Raw genomic sequence first — 20,013 nt, 5'->3', positions numbered from 1 at the left:
CAGGAATGGAGGGTCTGTCTCAGAGATAGCATGCACCCACACTCTCTGTAAGAGCGGCAAAGACTATGGAATTGTTGCCGTCAATACTGATTTGATGATCCCTTTTCAGAAGAAAGATGGTATTGGCAAGAAAGCAGTAATGTGTCACACTCCTGGGACCCCTAGAGCTGCCATTCTATGCTGGAGGCTGCCACTGCCACCCCTGGATCCTAGCTCCTGGCACCACCACCAGATACTAGATGTCACTACCTGAGAAATGAGATTTACGCTGTTGCTGTTGCTTAGGTTCACTAACTCCAGACTAAAAACCCTCAGGAAAACACTCCATTCGCCAGCCTTGGTGTCGTGGGACATACCCTAGATGCCACGGGTCTGAAGGAACAGTTGTCTGATTATCTCCGTTTCCTTTTCACCTTCTGTAGTAAGAGCTAGGGCTCCAAGGCTCAGACAGTAGTGATTCCACAAACTAGGGGAGGGGTCAAGATCCTGGGTAGCCAAAGAAATGGTGGGAACCCATCTCCTTTATTTTGTGTAATTTTGATAATAGTTTATATAATGTTAACTTAATACATTTTTTCTTGTCTACCCAACCATATTTATCTATGGTCTTCTTTTTTAGAATTAACAACATCCCTTTTTACATATAATATGAGATACTGTTCTACCTCTGTTACTATAATTTATTTATATTTTTAAAAGATTTTATTGATTTATTTTTAGAGAGAGGGGAAGGGAGGGAGAAAGAGAGGGAGAGAAACATCAATGTGTGGTTGCCTCTTGTGCGCCCTCTACTGGGGACCTGGCCCACGACCCAGGCATGTGCCCTGACTGGGAATGAAACTGGTGACCACTTGGTTCGCAGGCCTGGTGCTCAGTCCACTGAGCCACGCCAGCCAGGGCTATTATCATAATTTAAAACAATTACCTTTTATATTTAAATAGAGATCTATAGTTTATAAAGTGCTTCTATAGATATTTATAGGATATAAAGAGAATGTTATTTTCACCTAATACTCAGAATTACTAAGGTAAGCATGATTATTCCCACTTATCAACAAGGAAATTGTAGTCCTATACAGTTCTTCATGGTGACAAAAATAATAAAGGTAGCTTTGGAGCTCGAATCCACATTTTCTGGTTACCTCTTCAGTGATCTTTCTACCACAGCAGTCAGTGCGATGCTGCTTATTTACTTTATTTAATAATAGATGTTTATATACAGGTCAGATGCCCTCCATACTACAGAGAGTAATGCTTTTGCTTCAGTCTCACATTGGTCTTTGCCTTGTTTTGTTTTGTTTTAGGAAGGCGTATTTTGGCAGATGAAGCACTCAAGCTGGGTATTCTAGATGAAGTTGTCAACTCAAACCCAGTTGAAGAAGCAATCAATTTAGCCCAGAGAGTTTTAGGTAAGAAGATAATAAAAATACCCCCAAATTGAAAACAAGCTAAATGTCCATCTTAATAAGAAACTCCTTAAATACCTTCTGGTACATCTATGGGATGCCATATGACACAGCTTTAAAAAGCATGAGAAACTCTGTGTATTGATACAGTACAAACAGCATGATATATTGTATTAAGTAAAAAAAAGGGTCATTATGGTTAGTGGTTTACCATTTGGGGAATAAGAAAGAGGGGATGGGCTCGAATGTCTATATGGGGAGGATGTATATATGTAACTGTTTTTGTGTAAAATGTTTCCACAAGGATTCATAAGAAATGGTTAATGGTTGTCTGTGGGTGTGGGGCTGGTCAGCCAGGGACACAACGGGAAGGAGACTTTTTGTTGTTTCCTTCTGTACCTTTTGAATTTTCATTAAATGAATTTATTTTCTATTAAGAAATATCATTAAAGTTAAAACAAACAAGCAAATAAACACTTCAGCAAACACTAGAAGCCAAGCTCTGTAACTGGCCACAGTAAAGTGCAGTTTTCTTTCAGTGAGCTGTGTTTTCTCTCCATTGATTTCTCACTTTACAGTGACGACATTCCTTTACGAGTTCTTTGCAGTGGCACTCCTACAGTTTTTCTTTTCTTTTTTCACTGTTCCTTTTAATTTATGGAAGTCGGTGGTAAGATTGAGAGGGTTAGAGGGTATCTGGAAAAAGATAATTGGAAAGAATGCTGGGTTACAGGCAGCAGAGGGGTTCACCTCCCTGCGTGGTGACAGGCAATGGCTCCGCGTCATTCAAAGGCATTCTTTTGAAAAAGTCACTTGTTGACTGTGGTGGGGACTAAACACTTTTCTGAAATAATCTTCCTTTTTGTGGCTCTAGCCAGTTACTCTTTCAATGCAATAGGAAAAGCTTGAACCGGAGAGGCCAGGGTCTGTGGGGGAAAAAACTGGTGACTCATGAAGAGAATCAAGTCTTTGCCCAAATGAGAAGGAGTTTCCTGCTGTTCCTCTGCCTTCCAGACAAACTTCCCCACATTTTCACCACTGGCTCCATTGTGCCTCCTGAGAGGGCTTATTGTTTTGTTAAAGTCACCTGGCTGGCCAACAGCAAAGGCTATTTACATGTGCAGGTCCCTAAATTGTTTTTGGCATAAATAGACTATTATTTACATACTTGGTTTTAGTCTATAAAGAACTCGATTTCAATGGGAAGTTCTTTCTTTTCCTGAACTGATTTCCCTAGATTCAGATTTAAGAGTTAAGTTACTTCCAGAGACAGAAGAGGGTCATGGTTTATCCAGTACATTTATAATACTGTGTTTTCATTTTTTAATTTATTTAATTTTAAAATTAATTCAAATTAAAATTTTAAGCAATATCTTCTGACTGATTTGAGAGAGACAGAAAGACATCAGTTCGTCGCTCCACTTACTGATGCATTCATTTGTTGTGGTGACCAGAGGTGGAACTGCAACCTTACCATATCGGGACAGCCCTCCACCCCACTAAATTACCTGGCCAGTAATCAATACATTTTTAAAAACATTTTTATTTATAAAATTTATAAAACAGTCTACTCAATCTCAGCAACATTACAGACTTTGTCCACCTGGTGGCGTCCAAATATTGAGGAGGAATCATCTGCTTTAGAACTTGGTAATTCACTTTATTACAATAGGGAAATGGTTCTGGGCTTTGGACAGTTATGTACAACTATTTTACATTGTAGTAATGAAGACTGTGTAGGAACATGTAAAATTATTTGTGTCTAAAAATGTCTAAAATATAAATTTATATATATATATTGTGTAATTAGAGCTATATAGAATATATATGAATACAGACAAAAATTTAAAGAAAATATGCAAAAATGAAAACAAGTTAGTATTACCCCTAAAATTTCATAAATGGTCTTTGCTTTGTTTTTGTTTTTTCCAGTTATATTGAGATGTAATTTACACACAAAAAAATCACCCATTGTAAGTATAGAGACTGATGAATTTTTGTTACTGTTTACATTTATGTTGTCACCATCGAGAAGATAGAGTTCTAGCACCCTAAAAAGTATTCTCGTGCCTCTTTCCAGGAGATTCCCCACCACTGACAACCACTCACCTGCTCTCTGTTTTGTTTTTTAAGAATTTCTCACATACGGAATCACACATAGAGCATGTAATCTTTTGTGTTTGACTTCTTTCGCTTAGCATACTGTTTCTGAGATTCGTCCACGTTGTTACATTCCTCGTATGTTAATATTCTTTCTTCTTACTGAACAGTAATCCACAGCATGGATATGCCATGATTTTTGTTTATCCATTTATCAGTTGATGTGCATTTCGGTGGTTTCCACTTCAAGCTTACATGAATCTTTGTAGACAGGATCCCTTTCTCTTGGGTAAGCACCTACCGGTATTGCTGTGTCCTAGAGTAAGTGTATGCTTGATTCTTAAATGCCTTTTAAACTTGATTATTAATGAAAAAAACATTAGTGCTTTGAAAGACACTCATTTTTGCCAAGTAAGTTGGAAACAATAGAAAAGGAAGCAAACTCACTGTCATAGTGCGCCGTTTGTAGCACATCTTATTAGAGGGCAACAGGGCAGCCATGTATTGGAGCTTATTCACACCTTTTGACTCAGTATTTCCACACTTAGGAATCTATCAGAGAGAAATATAATCATAGAAGTACACAATATCTGTGTACAGGGGTGCCTACTGAAGCTTTATTTATCATTGTAAAATATTGGAAACAACTCAAACATCTAATTTTAGGAGGTTAGTTACATAGAAAATAATAGATCTCAATGGAGTAACCCCATTCTGCCATTAAAACTTCTACTTTTAATATGTCTATTGGCCAACTGTGTGTCCTCTTTGAAGAAGTGTGTATTCAGGACCTTTGCCCATTTTTTAATTGGGTTATTTGGTTTCTTTGGTGTTGAGTTTTGTAAGTACTTTATAAATTTTGGATATTAACCCCTTATAAGATGTATCAGCAAATATGTTCTCCCATTCTGTGGGTTGTTATTTTATTTAATTGATGATCTTCTTTGCTGTGCAAAAACGTTTTAGTTTAATGTAGTCCCATTTGTTTATTTTTCTTTTGTTTCCCTTGCCTGGGGAGATATATCTGATAAAAAAAATTCTACAAGCAATATACGAGATTTTGCTGCCTATGTTTTCTTCTAGGATTTTTATGGTTTTGGGTCTAACATTTAAGTGAAATAAGTCAGTCAGAGAAAGACAAATATCATGAGATTTCACTCATATATGGAATCTAATGAACTAACAAAGCAAAACAGAGACAGACTCATACATGGAGAGCAGATGACAGCTAGTGGGGGAGGGCGGCAGCTAGGGGGTGGAGCGATGAGCAAAAAGGAAAAAGGACTCATGGGCATGGACAACAGTGTGGTGATTGCTAGGGGGAGGGGGACATAAGGGGACTAAATGCTAATGGAAAAAATACAGTAAAGATTAAATTAAAACAAATAAAAAATAAATAAATGAATGAATATTTTAATTTTTAAAAAACATCCATTTTTAAATAAAGTTGAAGAACTTGGAAAAATGCACACATGTAATATTTAAGTAGCAAACAGCCAGATAGCAAGTTGCACAAATGTGTGTATATGTGTGTATATGTGTGTATATGTGTGTATGTCTTCATATGTGTATTTGCGTGAGGAAGAAAACTAACAGGGGTTGTATTTGGGTGGTAGGTAATGAAGACTCTTGGATCTTTTTAATAAAAAGTGTTTATCGTTTCCTAACATCTCAGCCATTAAACTTACCCAGAGGGGAAAGGGGTGCCTGGCCTGTGTGAAGAGGTGTGGTCTGGTAGAGAAAAGGGCTCAGGACTGGCAGTTGGGAGACCTGGGTTCTAGTGTCACCCTTCGCCGGATGGACCTTAAGTCAGCTTTTTGGACTTAATCAATAAAAGGAGAAGGTTCTACAAAATCAGTTGGTTTTAAATCCTGTTCTGAGACCCCACAGGCTCCAGTGCTTGAGCTCCAGTTTTTTGTTCTGGCTACAACCTGGGCAGCAGCGCTGTGTCTCGTTTGGGGTTTAGGACTTAGAATCACATGGAAAACTCTGCAACTCTTTCTTTCCTTTCCTTTCCTTTCCTTTTTTCTTTTCCTTCCTTCCTTCCTTCCTTCCTTCCTTCCTTCTAAATGAGTTTCACTGTTTGGAATTCTATGATTTCCTGGTGCTGCTTAAGAAATAGGGCACATCAATGAAGAACTAGGTCAGAGACTCTTACCTACATTTGTCATTTATTATCTTATCAAATGAGTAGTTTAACTAGGCTTATTTATTTTGCCTTTTATTTTCATTTATGGTCTTGTACTTTTCCTTTCTTTTTTGTTTCCTTGAGTTCCTTTTTTTTGTTGTTATTGTTGATTGCCTTTAAATATATCTATTAGTATGTGGTTATTTGGCAGAACAAATTATTTGGCAGAACAAATTATTTGGCAGAAAAAATATAGCTACTAGTATGTGGTTGATTTGAAGGACAGGCTCCACAAAACTCTTTTATAATATAAGTATGTATATTTTATGATAGACATTTATTATAAAATATTTTAAGAATAAATATATCAATAATAAAATGTATTAATACTAATTTCTAGTTATATGAAATTGGTACAGTTGTCTTCACCTAGAACAATGATTCTCAAACTTGACTATGCATCAGAATCACTTCGAGGGTTTGTTAAAACAGAAGGAACGGAATTTCCAATGGGTGATGTCACAGTCAGCAGTTTTGGAACCAGTTATGTGTGGGAGGGAGGGAATCGTAGGAGGTTAGCATGTACCTAAAAATGTGCTTTGGGAAGTCGCTGCAAGTTTCTCTACAAACTTAACGGGTATCCTGGAGAGTTAACTGTGAAAGTTAATTAGCTTCATGCATCTTAATATTCTTGTTATATGAAGCTTCTCAGATTACTGCAGTGCAATAGGTTTAACAGAGAAATTCCAAGCTAGATTGCTTTTGCTAAACTGGGGAGGGGAGGGTCCTGTAAAATGCTATTTATCTGTGCTTGCTTTTGGCCAGAGCTTGCTTTACCCAGAGTAAGAATTCCTTATTATCTCGTGCATGGAAGTGTGCATTATTCAAAGATGGGCACAGGGGACATCGGACTGGGAGCCTCGACTCAGGAACCTAATGTCTGCTTTTGTCCCCGTAATGAACCCTGGTCTTGTTCCTGTGACGGCGCTGAGCTGCGTGAGCCATTTAACCATTCTAATTCTGCCTAAAGACCTCAGTCTGTTTGTTCATTTTGATTTTCTGACTTTAAAAAATTCTTAGTTGTTTCATCTGTCTTTCACTTCGTTTTACCTTTTGCTCTTTGTAATTTATTTTTACTCTCTGTGAACACTTATATAAACATATTTCACAAAAGCAGAGTGACCCTGCCTTACATAGGAGGCCTAAGCATGTGTCTAAATTTAACTTCCTTTGGACATACTACCCAACTTCTGCAGCTGACCTTCTGCAAGCCTGGAAAAGTACCGTTGTTCTGTCTGTTCTTTGCACAGCTTATGACAGACAAAGCTTACTATTTATCAGAATTAGAGAAGAGAGAATCCTTTATGTCTTAGGGAACCATTTCTATAAATGGCATGTTGTGTCTCCCTTTATCCTGGGCAGAGAAAAATCTCTTCTAGTCAGTTTACCAGAAAGGAAAGAGGGAAAAAATAATTGCCTCCTTTTCTTCCATTAGGAGCGTGATTCACTTTCTTTTTAAATCAAAACTTGAATATTATGCTTTAGAAAACCTTGAGGAATTAAGAAAAAATTGTGAATGGGTCAAGGAAAGAATTCAACCATAAGCATATCTGAATCACAAATTAGTTCTTCTCTTACCCATTTGCCTGTGCAGCAAATGCTGGCACTGACCTGACACACTTGCCTCTCTTATTATGTAGGTACAGCTGAGTGACTTCAAAACTACGGGACTCTAAAACCACCAAGAGTATAAGAAACGCACTTTGAAAATACCAGACCTGCAGAACCAAAGGAGAAATTCTGAATATAATTTGTAGTAATAAGCCGAAGTTGTAAGGTAATAACATCCTTCAGTTACAGCTACAGCAAGAAAGGGATAGGTAATTGTACAGGGAAAAACCATCTATGACAGAACCCTGATCCTGAGGTCTCCAGTGGATGCGCTTTGCCTGGCCCTCGGCTGGTCTGCACGTGTGCTGTTGGTAGCTCCCTGAATGCCCGTCTGCAGCCTGAGAGGTCCTAAGGATCCCCAAGATAACAGGATTGTGCTGATGAGCAATATTTACTGCACATCATTAAGCTTTGCTTTTATTATTTCTCGTCATCTTTTTTTTTTCTTTCTTTCTCTTTTTCCTTTTCAATCTCTGGCCCAGGGTAAATTTGCAGGAGCTGTGGCTGTCCTTGACACAGTGGTTGACATACCACTATGCTTTTTGACCTCCCAGAAGCTATACCTTAAAATCAACGGTTGAATTTTAAAAAGATATTCACGCCCAGGCCCCATCCTTAAAGACTGTTAACTGAGTGTTTATTGGGGTCTGGGGATCTGAACTTTTGAAACTCCTCAAATAACTCTGATGTGTGCTGTGGTTTTGAGAAGCAGCCCATCCAGGTGGAAACAGTGGCAATGTTACAATGTTACAAGGACAGAGATCCGCCCTCCCAGTCTATGCCTGTACCCCATCAGCCCCCTGTTTACACCACTGCACTGATAGCTCAGCCCTCTTCCTTCATCCACTTGGTCCTCCACACCCTTGTCCTCTCCCTTCTGTCCACTCCTGTCTTGCTTTTGGGCCATCAGAAATTAAATCAGGCCCTTGAAAGGTTTCCATCTTTCTCTGCTGAGCTTGCCTTCTCATAAGTTGAGGATTGGGTTAACTCTTTGGATAAATGAGCAAGTAATGGGTAGCTTGTTGGGTGAGAGTTCATGTTTTTCCAACAAATTGCAAGGCGGACAGAGAGAGACTACATGCTGCTAACTACCATCTTTCCTTCCTTTCCTGAATCCTATTCTTAACATCATATAGGAAAGCATCAATTTTTTTATTGTTGTTCAATTACAGTTGTCCCCATTCCCCCCCCCATTACTCTCCCCTGCCCTACCCACCCCCCACCTCCCACATTCAATACCACCCCCTGCCCGCCTTGTCTTTGTCCATGGGTCCTTTATACATGTTCTTGGACTTGACCCTTCACCTTCTTTCCCCTGTTATCCCCCTCTCCCCCCTTGTCACTGTCAGTTTGTTCTTTATTTCCATGTCTCTGGTTCTATTTTGCTTGCTTGTTTGTTTTGGTGAATTAGGGTGAGATCATGTGGTATTTGTCTTTCACTGCCTGGCCTATTTCACTTAGCGTAATCCTCTCCAGTTCTATCCATGCTGTCATACTTTTCAATTCTACATAGTAATCAAGTGTTAAAATAGTCTCCCCTCCTAGGTTAAAAAGGTTGATGAAATTATATAATGCTTCACAGATATACATCCAACTGGACATGATTACATCCCAACCTTACTCAGTCTCTGCTGGACACACAGTAACACAAGAATGCCAGATGTCACATTCATATGTCTTTTTATAGTGAAAACTGCTCATGAGGTTTGGTAGGTTTTTTCTCTAACTAAGGTGTACATTTTTGATATAATGGTTTATTTTTGAAGAGATGGTAGCACTTTTAAGAAAACAGTTTATGGTATACTGTTTTAGAAAACAGTATCGATAATGTAATTTGTTATATATTTATTCTTTTATGCAAACTTAGAATCATTCTACTGAGTTTTTTTTTCTACTGAGTTTTTGAAAAATAGGACAATAAGGGTTCTGATTAGATGTTTATATATAATGTACATATATGGAAATATTTATATTTTCATGCTATTAAATATTTATATCCAAGAACATGGGCTGTCTCTATTAAGGTCTTAGTTTACGTTCTTCAATAAAATGTTATATTATCTTCTTAACACCTTTTTTGATAAATTTCTTTCTAGGAGTTTTGAACAGCTTTAATGAGGCATGATTCACCTTATAGAGTTCTGCAACCGTCTTCATAAGTCAGTCTTAGGACTTGTCCACCCCAGAAAGTCCCCTCATGGTCTTTTGCAGCTAGACCTCAGCCCTAGGCAACTACAGATCTTTCTGTTTCCATACGTTTGTCTTTTCTGGACACGTGCTATAAACAGCATCACACAACAGGTAATCTTTGCATCTGGCTCCTTTCAGTTAGCATAATGTTTTTGAGGTTCATCTGTAGCATGCACCAATAGTTTGTGGCTTTTATTGCTGAGTGGTGTTCCCTGGTATGGCTAGACCACATTTTCTTTATCCGTTCATCAGTTGATGGAAATTGTGTCCAGTTTTGAGCTCTTAGGAATAGTGCTGCTATGAATATTCAAGTAAGTTTTATATGGACACATAGGTTTTCATTTCTCTTGGGTGGATTCCTAGGAGTGAAATTGCTGGGTTGAAAGTAAGTTTATGTTGTTTTTTTAAAGAAACTGTCAAACTGATTTCTAAAGTTGATGTACTATTTTACATTCTTTCAAGCAATGTATCAGGGTTCCAGTTACTCCACATCATCACCATTTGATATTGATGTCTTTTTGATTACAGTCATTTTGGTGGATCTGTATTAATTACATATAGCTGCATAACAAATTACTCCAAAATTTAGCTGCTTAAAATCGAACATTTATTAAAATCTTACCATTTCTGTGGGTCAGGAATCTGGGTGTGGTTAGCTAAATCTTCTGGTTTAGGATTTCACATAATGTTACATTCAGGATGTCGAAGGGGCTGTATTCATCTTACGGCTTAACTGGGAGAAGATTTGCTTCCAAGCTCACGTGGGTGTTAGAAGGATTCGGTTCCTTACGGTCGATTAAACTGAGGGCCTCAGTTCCTCTCTGGCTGTTGGGTGAAAACCTTTGGCTCTTTGCCACATGGGCTTCACCAAGGGACTGTCACACGTGGCAGCTGGCTTCCTTCAGAAGGAGGAAGTGAGAGAGCAAGAGAGGGTGAGAAAGACCAAAGCCAGAGATTTGTGTACTTTAATCTCAGAAATGACGTTGTTTAGAATCTGCCTACATGCTCATTGCGGTTTGAATTTGCATTTCCTTAAGACTAATGATGTGAAACGTCTTTTCACGTGCTTATTAGCCACGTTTATCCTCTATTGTGAAATAGCCACTCAAGTTTTGCCCATTTAAAAATTGGGTTGTTTGCCCTCTTACTATTGAGTCATCAGTGTCATATGTATGTGTGTATATATATATATATGATTTTATTTTTAGAGGGGGGAAGGGAGGGAGAGAGAGAAGGAGAGATACATTGACATGAGAGAGAAACATAGATCTGTTGCTTCTTGCATGTGTGCCACCTGGGGACTGAACCCACGACCCAAGCATGTGTCGTGGCTGGGAATTGAACTGGTAACCTTTCGCCTTGTAGGATGATGCCCAACCCACTGAGCCACACCAGTCAGGGCAGAGTTCTTTATATATTGTGAATACGAATTCTTTATTATATATTTGATTTACAAATTGTATTACTTTTCTGTATTACAGCTTTGATAATAAATTACCACAAGTTTAAGCAACACAAATTTATTTTCTTACCCATCTAAAGGCCACAAGTCTGGTAGGGGTCTTAGTGGAGTGTGTATGCAGCTTCACTCCTTCCTGAAGGCTATAGGGGAGGATCCATTGTTGGTGGAATTCAGTATCTTATGTTGTAGAACCAAGGTCCTATGTTCTTGCTGGCTGTAAACTGAGGGCCATCCCAAGCTTCTAGAGGCCACGGTGTTTCTTGGTTCTTGGCCCCCTTCCTCCATCTTCAAAGCCACATCATTGCCAACAGGTTGAGTCTTTCCATGTTGCATCTTTCTGACTCTTCCTCATCAAATCTCTTTTTCAGTGTAGCCAGGAAAGGCTCTCTTCTTTTAAGGACTTACATGATTAGATTGGGCCAACCCGGATTATCCAGGATAATCTCCACATCTCACATCTCAAGCTCTTTAACCTTAATTGTATCTGTAGAGTCCCTTTGCCATGTAAAGTCATAAGTTCTGGACGTTTGGCGGGGGTGGGGCAGTCATCATTCTGTCTACCATGCAAATATTTTCTCCCAGCCTATGGCTTGTCATTTCATTTTCTTAATGGTGTTCTTTGAAGTACAGAAGTTTTTAATTTCAATGAAGTCTAATTAATTGACTGATTTTTCTCTCATGGATCCTGTTAAAAACACTTTGCCTAACCCAATGTCACAAAAGTTTCTCCTATGTTTAATTCTAGAAGTTTTTATAGTTTTAGGTCTTCAACTCAGATTTATGGTCAATTTTGAGGTAATACTTATATATGATGTTCGATAAGGATCTAAGTTTATTTATGTATTTTTTGCATATGGATATCTAGTTGTTTCAGTGCTATTTGTTGATAAAAACTCTTCTTTTTTTCCCCTATGACTTGTTTAGACACCTTTGTTGAAAATCGATTGGCATTAATTACAAGAATTTATTTCTGAGCTCTCAGTTCTCTTCCGTTGACTTGTATGTCTATCCTAGTACCAGTATCACACTGTCTTCTTTTCTAGGTATTTTTAAGTTTTTGTTACTATTAGGAATCAAGTTAAAATTACTTTGTATCTAAAATATTATTAACTCAGAGCTATTTTCCTTAAACTGACAGACAGATTAATATTTAATCCATTATGAAATTGGAATAATAGGAAAATGCTGCTTTTAGGCCTGAATTCGGAAAATTGAAATTGCTTTGGATCTATTAAATTCTTGTGGAACTAAGTTGCAAAGACATTAGAGACTTTGGTATAAGTGTTGCATTAAATATCTTGTTGAGTAGCATTTAATTTCGTACTTTGAACAGATTATTATCTAATGATCTAAATAAGCAAATCTAATTATTTGCTTATTTTCCTTTAGTATAAGTAACATTTCCAAGGACCTGATTTTCTCTCTTCTTTCCTTCAGATCAGCCTCTAGAATCCCGTAGGCTCTGCAACAAGCCAGTTCCGAGCTTGCCCAACATGGAGGCTGTTTTCAGCGAAGCCCTTCTGAAAATGCGGAAGCAGCACCCTGGGTGCCTTTCTCAGGAGACTTGCGTCCGCGCGGTCCAGGCCGCTGTGCAGTATCCCTATGAGGTGGGCAGCAAGAAGGAGGAGGAGCTGTTTATGTACCTTCAGCAGTCAGGGCAGGCCAGGGCCCTGCAGTATGCTTTCTTCGCCGAGAGGAACGCCAGTAAGTGGTCAGTACCCTCCGGAGCATCCTGGAAAACAGCGTCGGCCCGGCCCATCTCCTCAGTTGGCGTTGTTGGTAAGAACATGGGTAGTTAATGCCATTCTCCAGACCTGCACATGTAAAGTGCTACTATCATTCACTTAGGGCCCCCAGGTGCCAGGTTCTGTGCTACATATATTACATGTATTACATATATTAATTTTCACCCTAGCCCGTGAGCTATCTTCATGTTACCTGTGCGGCCTAGAGACACTAATCTTCTCAACAAGGAGCTAAACACAAATGGTCTGGGCATTTTTCTCTCACCCGAACCTCTTCCCGCATGGGTCTGTCACTCCTGGGTTTCCCAACAATTGTTATTTGTACCACATTTTAAGGTGTGTCCTGTCACTCTTGTAGCGAGGCATTCGGAATGACGTCTGTCTTTCTGGTCCCTGGAGCCATTCACTGTTCCTACTTTGAAACCACTGCCCTCACATCCATCGGAACTTTGAAGCAGGGGTGTCCCTACTTTTGACCCCTGGAATTTGTCCAAACAAATGTCTTCTTTCCTCAGAAGCTAGATCTCTGATTGACTTCTTGAGCCACTTTCTTAATCTCCATGGCTCTTAGTCTTGGCCCCAAGATGGTCTTGTGTGGATTTTAAACCCCATGAAATGGGAAGCATGATGGTATATGTTTCAGCTCATATACAGTCTTTCGGTGGAAGAGGTTCATAGTTTACTAAAAGTATCAACTTTATTAGTCCTCACTTGGCCCTTTAGCACCCAACCCAGCCTGGAGGGAAAGAGCTTACTCTGTATCTTAGTCTGTTATCTCAGTCAAGTTTAGGTATAAAATAGTATGTCTTTTAAAATATTTTCAATTGCATTTGACATATAATATTACATTAGTTTCAGGTGTACAACATAGTGATTAGCCTTTTACATAACTTGTGACGTGATCACCCTGGTAAGTCTGACACCACAGTGGTCCATACTCTAACAATGGAATGCTATTCAGACATAAAAAAGAAGGAAATCTTGCCATTTGTGACAACGTGAATGGACCTGGAGGGTTATGTTATCTGAAATAAGTCAGACAGAGAAAAACAAATATGTGATTTTACTTATATGTGGAATCTAAAAAACAAAATAAATGAGCAAACAAACCAGAAATAAACTCGTAGACACAGAGAAAATTCTGAGGAGAGGGGTACTGGGTGGATCAGTGAAAAGGGGAAAGGGACTAAGGTGTGCAAATTGCCAGTTATGAAATAGTATGTCTTTAGTACAAACACACTGAGCTCCTTCCAGCACTGACTCTGTTCACTTGTGATTTTTTTAAGGGGGTGGATAAATAATGTGACAAAGAAATATGAGTGTTCCTTCTTTGGTGCTCTTTCAGCAACACCAGTATTTGTTTCTTGTTGTATACTTACTTGTTTCTTCTTCCCTATATCCCTTCAAGCCAGGAATAATTAATGCAAAATAATAGCCAAACTTAAGTTTATCTGTATTGCTTGTTAGCCATTGTTTGAGAGTTTCCCTATTTCTTCTTTATAAGCCTTTTTAAAAAGAATTCAGGTTTATCTGGCATGGGATGTTTAAAAATTTGAAGGTTTTTTTTTTAAGTATACCTTACATCATTCTGAAAAACATTTGAGAAAAAAAGAAATGTTTTAAATATACGAAAGACAATGTGGATAAAAATAAACTCAGTTTGGTTATTTCCCTTCTTCATGTTTATCCCCACACTGCTCTGCATTTCACCTTTGTGATGCATTCTCCCGCTGCGTACTGTGCCCTCTGGAACTTTCCTACAGCCTCATCTGCTTCACTAATGGCTCCCTTGTCTGTCTCCTGCTTGAATCCTGGCGCACCCTGGGCAGCTGCTGCTCCTGCAGCCCTCTCAAGGGAATGGCACTACATCTCTCACACTCCATGGACCTCTTCGTCACTTTCTGATCCTTTCAGGACAGTCTCTGTGGTCCTGCCGTAGGTTCCAGTCTCTCTGTCCCTCCCCATTGCTGTCATTGCTCCCTCTCATTTGCTGAAGATTTTGGTACCTGGCTCGCAGTTATCTAGTTTGGCCCGAATCCTGCTGCCAATCTGATTGTCTTCCTTTCTGTGCGGACAGTTCATTGAACCCTCTTGCTTTGGGTTCTTTTGCCTCCTTAGATCCAGTGGCACTCAGGTCATTTCACTTCTGTGACCCACATTTACGGCCTCACTGTAGGTCTTCTCCTTGCCCGAACATTTCTCTACCTCTGCCGTTTGACATCTCACCTTTTCACCACAACCTGGTATCTGTTCACATCTCTTAGCTGGTTATTCTAATTACATCCATTACTTGATCAGCAACTCATTACTTGTTCCTCTATTCAACTTTAATTCTCAGAGTCATCACTTCAGCCACCCTCTGGCTAATGTCCTCAAACTCCACGATTCACTGCCCATCTCCTCTGTCTCCTGACAAAACCCCAGCCCTGCGCCTCCCTGAGCCCGTGCCCCGGCTCCTCCGGCCAGAGTGGCCGTCAGGAGGGGAGAAGACTGCGGTTGACCAGAGTTGACCAGTAGTTAAAGCATCCCTTACTCTTTATTTACTTCTCTTAGTAGAAGAGGTTTCTGACCAAAGTTAATTCCATGGCAGGTAAAGGCAATAATCTGGTAGCAGAGCAGGACTCCTTGCCACTGTGTGTATGTGTTTAATGAGGAAAACTTAGCAAACTGAATTCAGTATAAACACAACATGTACCTACGAAAACACAATAACCAGCAGTCAAAGGCTTGGTCCTTCAGCTCTTTATCAGACAGTGCTGAGTATCTTGAGACCACGGAGGTATGAGCAGAGATGTTGGGAGTTAAGGGCTTTTTGAAAGAAATGTACACAATTGACCCTTGAAAAATGCAGGGGCTAGAGGGGCCAATTCCCTGAGCAGCTGAAAATCCATGTGTAACTTCTGACTTCCCCAAAACTTAACTACTATAACCTACTGTTGACCAGAAGCCTTACTAATAACATAGTTGATTAACACATATTTTGTATGTTATATGTATTCTTACAATAAAGGAAGCTAGACAAAAAATGCTATTAAGAAAATCATAAGGAGGAGAAAATACATTTGCTGTATTTATTGAAAAAAATCTGCATATAAGTAGACCTACACAGTTCAAACTAGTGTTTTCAAGGGTCAGTGGTATTATGCTTTCATGTATGTTTTTATTTCCATGATTAAATGAAAAGCGTCCATTTCTAGAACTAAACTAAAGAAGATCTAAAAAGATAGCCATTTAAGTTATGATGCTTCCAACCTTGTATGGTTTTGCAGTTGCCCAGAAATAAGACCACCGATGAACCACCACAAAAGTATAAATTAACATCTTAATGCCACGATCTTTCCTGTTGCCTGTGGAGTCTCTGCTGAAGTGAGTCAAGATTCAAGCTCTAGGGTGAGACAGGAAATGAAAGCATGCTGTTTGCCAGGACAAGGGCACTGTGGGTTAATACTGATGTGTAACCAGTTGATTTGGAACACTGGAATTTCATTCTGTTCTGTTGTGTTTTTTTGTAAAGGCAATTAATTAGTCCCAGGAAGGATCCTTCAGTTACATAAACTTTGTTTTAAGAAATGGTTGCATTCATAATATTGTCTTTTTCTTCCAAATGGTATATACAACTTTCAGAGCTCTTGTATTTGGAAGGCTGGAAGGGCCCAGACTTTTGAAATGATGTCTTGTTTTCACTGATTTTGTTTTTGTTTTGGGGGTTTTTTAAAAAATGTTTTTAAACTAAAGCTATGTAAAGCTTGTGGATTAAACAGAATAAATTTCTAAATTTAAAAATGTTCAAAAAAAAAAAAGAAAAAAAAGAAAGATAGCCAGGACACTTCTAAAAGGCATTAAGCTGCTTCGCTGTTGTGGTTGGGATCGTGAGTTGCTTTGTTTGGCCGCCCCAGGGACCCCGTGACAGACCTGCTCTGAGAGGTGAGCCCTGAGGAGCTGTACTCCACCTTCACAAGGCGGCTTCCCTTCCCTACTCTGTTTTCAGTTCTGAGATATCACTTACCTTATGTTACAGTCCACGTAGCACCTTCACATAACTTCTCATTAATCCTTATTTTTATTGTCCCTGTGAGATCATAACTTCTATAATTATAGACGTTTTGTGTGAAGGTTGGGACTGAAAGCTGGGAGCTTGGGGATTGAGCCCCACATGCTACCCAGGCTACAGTGTAGGATGCTAGTACAGCAGTGACAGCTATTAAGCCTTCTTGTTACTGAGTGAAATGCAGATATTTAGCAAATTTGGAAAACTAAACATTTTAATAATTTAATATATTTAGTAATTATATATAAAATAAGTTAATACAATTTGAAAGTTAAATAACTATATTCCAAAGAAATGAAATCAGTGTTTTTTTTTTAATGACTGAGACATTCTATGTTCAAAACTAATCCCCAAAGTTAGTCAACATGAAGTATAGGAGAGTATAATTTATAAATGGCTTTCACAAAGCTGTTTTATCCACAGTGTGTTGGTTAAGTAACAGATAAGCAGCTGATGTAACAGGTCACCCAACAATCTCAGTAGCTCAACCCAATAAAAATGTATTTCCTGTGTGCTCTGCTAGGTCATTCTAGGACCTGGCTCTTTCCAATTAGCGGCTCTGCCATTCCCTTGGACGAGGGCCAGCAAACTTTTTCTGTGAAGTGCCAGATAACTAATATTTTAGGCTTTGTGGGTTCTGTGGTCTCTGTTGCACCTACTCAACCCTTTCTTTGAGCACAAGCACAGCCATCGAGAACACAAAAATAAATCAGTGTGGTTGTATTCCGATAAAACTTTATCTATAAACACTGAAATTTGCATTTGATAGAATTTCTTGTGTCATAAAATATTGGGTTTTTTTTTTTAGTTTTTCAACTGTTTAAAATGTGAAAACATTTTTAGCTTGCAGGCAATACATAAACAGGCCTTGGTCCAGATTTGGTCTTTAGGGTCTCTTTCAAGGCCTTCCAAGAACAACAAAATGCAGTTGTTCTCTGCATTTTCTATCTTCAGGCGATAATGTGAGATCTTATGGGAGCTTTTATGGGCCAATCATAGATCCCATGCACACCCCCAACCATTTTATGGCCCAGAAGTAGTCACAGGCCCTGCCGGGACACAAGGGGTATGGAAAACACAGTCTCTTATGTGTCCAGGAGGAAAATGGTATGGGGAAGGAAGAGCAACATCTCTGCCTCCGAATGCTTTTTCTTCATTTTCTATTCTTCTTGATTTTGCTTAAAACATTATTCCCTTTCCCTTTTCCTTCCCCAGGTTGGATAGTTCAACTTCATCAATTTCACCTACTTCAATATGATCTTTCTTCAAATATCTTAATATTGAAGCTTTTCTTGAATCATTCAATCAAATATAATCTTTCTCTTGAATTGTCAAAGGCATTTAAAGTTCTCACATCCCTTACTTTACCTTATAGGATAGATACTGTGAACTTTTCTTCTTCACACTACTAGATTATAGGGTCCCTGAGAGTTGGTATTTTTAATATTTTTAACAGTTATATGGAGATATAACTCATATATCATAACATTTACCATTTAAAGACTTCAGTGTAAAATGATATAGCTACTGTGGAAAAAGCATGGCAGTTCCTCAAAACATGAAAGAGAGAACTACCTTCTGCCCCAGCAGTTCCACCTCTGAGTACGTACCCAAAAGAATGCAAAGCAGGGACACGAACAGGTATTTGTGCCCTTGTGTTCACAGCAGCATCATTCACAATAGTCTGAAGTAGAAACAATCCAAGTGTCCGTCAGTGGATGAATGTATAAACAAAATGCAGTGTATACACACAGTGGGATATTATTCAGCCTTAAAAAGGCAGGGAATTCTGATGCATAAGACAACACAAACAAACCTTGAAGATATTATGTTAGTGAAATAAGCTAGTCACTAAAGAACAAATTCTATATGATTCCACTTGTATATGAGTTACCTAAAGTACTCACAGAGATAGAAGGTAGAATAGTGGTCGCCAGTGGCCGGGGGGAAGGGTGAAAAGGGAAGTATTGTTTACTGGGTACAGAGTCTGAGTTTTTCAAGATGAAAAGTGTTTCGGAGATGGGTGGTCGTGCTAATTGCACCACAGTGTGAATGTACTTAATGCACTAACCTGTAAATTGATGTAAATTTTATATGGATTTTACCACAATTTAAAAACATTTAAATACATAATAACAGTGTCACCTGAAAAAGAATATACTTCCATGGCATTTAGATATTCACAAAGTTGTGCAACCATTGCCACAATCAATTTTAAAACATTTTCATCATCCTGAAAAGAGACCCTGTACCCATTACCAGTCATCACTCATTGTCCTTTTCCCAGCCCCTGGCAACCACTAACCCACTTTCTGTCTCTATGGATTTGCCTAATCTGGGCATTTCATATAAATGGAATCATTTAACATGTGGCCTTTTGTATACAGCTTCTTTCACTTGGCACAGTATTTTTAAGGTTCATCCACATTGTAGCATGTATCAGTACTTCATTTCTTTTTATGGCTGAATAATATTCCACTGTTTGAATATACCACATATTGTTTATCCATTCATCAGTTGATAGACATTTGGTGGTTTCTGCTTTTGGGCTATTTTGAATAATGATGGCTTAGAACATTTATATACAAGTTTCATGTGGACATACGTCTTAAATTCTCTTAGGGATGTATATACACATATCTATCTACCTGCCTCCATACCTTCCTACCTAGGAGTGAAATCGCTGGATCATGTGACAAGTCCGTATTTAACATTTGAGGAACTTCCAACTGTCTTCCCACAGCAGCAGTGCCATTTTACAGTCTGCCAGCAATGTATCAATGTTTTATTTTCTCCACATCCTTGCCCGAACTTGTTATTGTCATTTTAATTATAGCTAACCTAGTGGATATAAAGCGGCAGCTCATTGTGGTTTTGAATTGAATTTCCTTAATGACTATTGATGTTAGATATCTCTTTATATCTTATTGGGCATAGTATATCTTCCTTGGAGAAATCTTTATTAGACCATTTGTCTAATTTTATTTTACTTTTTTAAAGATTTTATGTATTTATTTTTTTTTAGAGGGGAAGAGAGGGAGAAAGAGAGGGAGAGAGACATCAACGTATGGTTGCCTCTCGTGCACCCCCTACTGGGGACCTGGCCCGCAACCCAGGCATATTCCCTGACTGGGAATTGAACTGGTGACCTTTTGGTTCGCAGGCCAGTACTCAGTCCACTGAGCCACACCAGCCAGGGCACCATTTGCCTAATTTTAAATTGAATTATCTTTTTATTGTTGAGTTTAAGAGTTCTTCATATA

The 20,013-nt window shown here is 38.7% G+C and overlaps 1 protein-coding gene across 2 annotated transcripts in view; it reads left to right on the top strand.

Annotated features, from left to right (window-relative positions):
• The window catches only part of EHHADH (enoyl-CoA hydratase and 3-hydroxyacyl CoA dehydrogenase), a 43,159-nt gene that overhangs the window by 19,232 nt on the left and 3,914 nt on the right, over positions 1-20,013 (top strand). For both annotated transcript variants that reach the window (XM_024564323.3, XM_024564327.3), the window contains exons 5-6: positions 1,305-1,409; positions 12,395-12,736. In XM_024564323.3, coding sequence (XP_024420091.2) covers positions 1,305-1,409; positions 12,395-12,736 — 447 coding nt within the window. The remainder of the gene's footprint in view (positions 1-1,304; positions 1,410-12,394; positions 12,737-20,013) is intronic.

Source organism: Desmodus rotundus, chromosome 2, assembly GCF_022682495.2.
Source record: "Desmodus rotundus isolate HL8 chromosome 2, HLdesRot8A.1, whole genome shotgun sequence".
NCBI lineage: Eukaryota > Metazoa > Chordata > Mammalia > Chiroptera > Phyllostomidae > Desmodus > Desmodus rotundus.
Note: the sequence above shows the minus strand (reverse complement) of the source record. Positions and strands in the feature narration are given on the sequence as shown.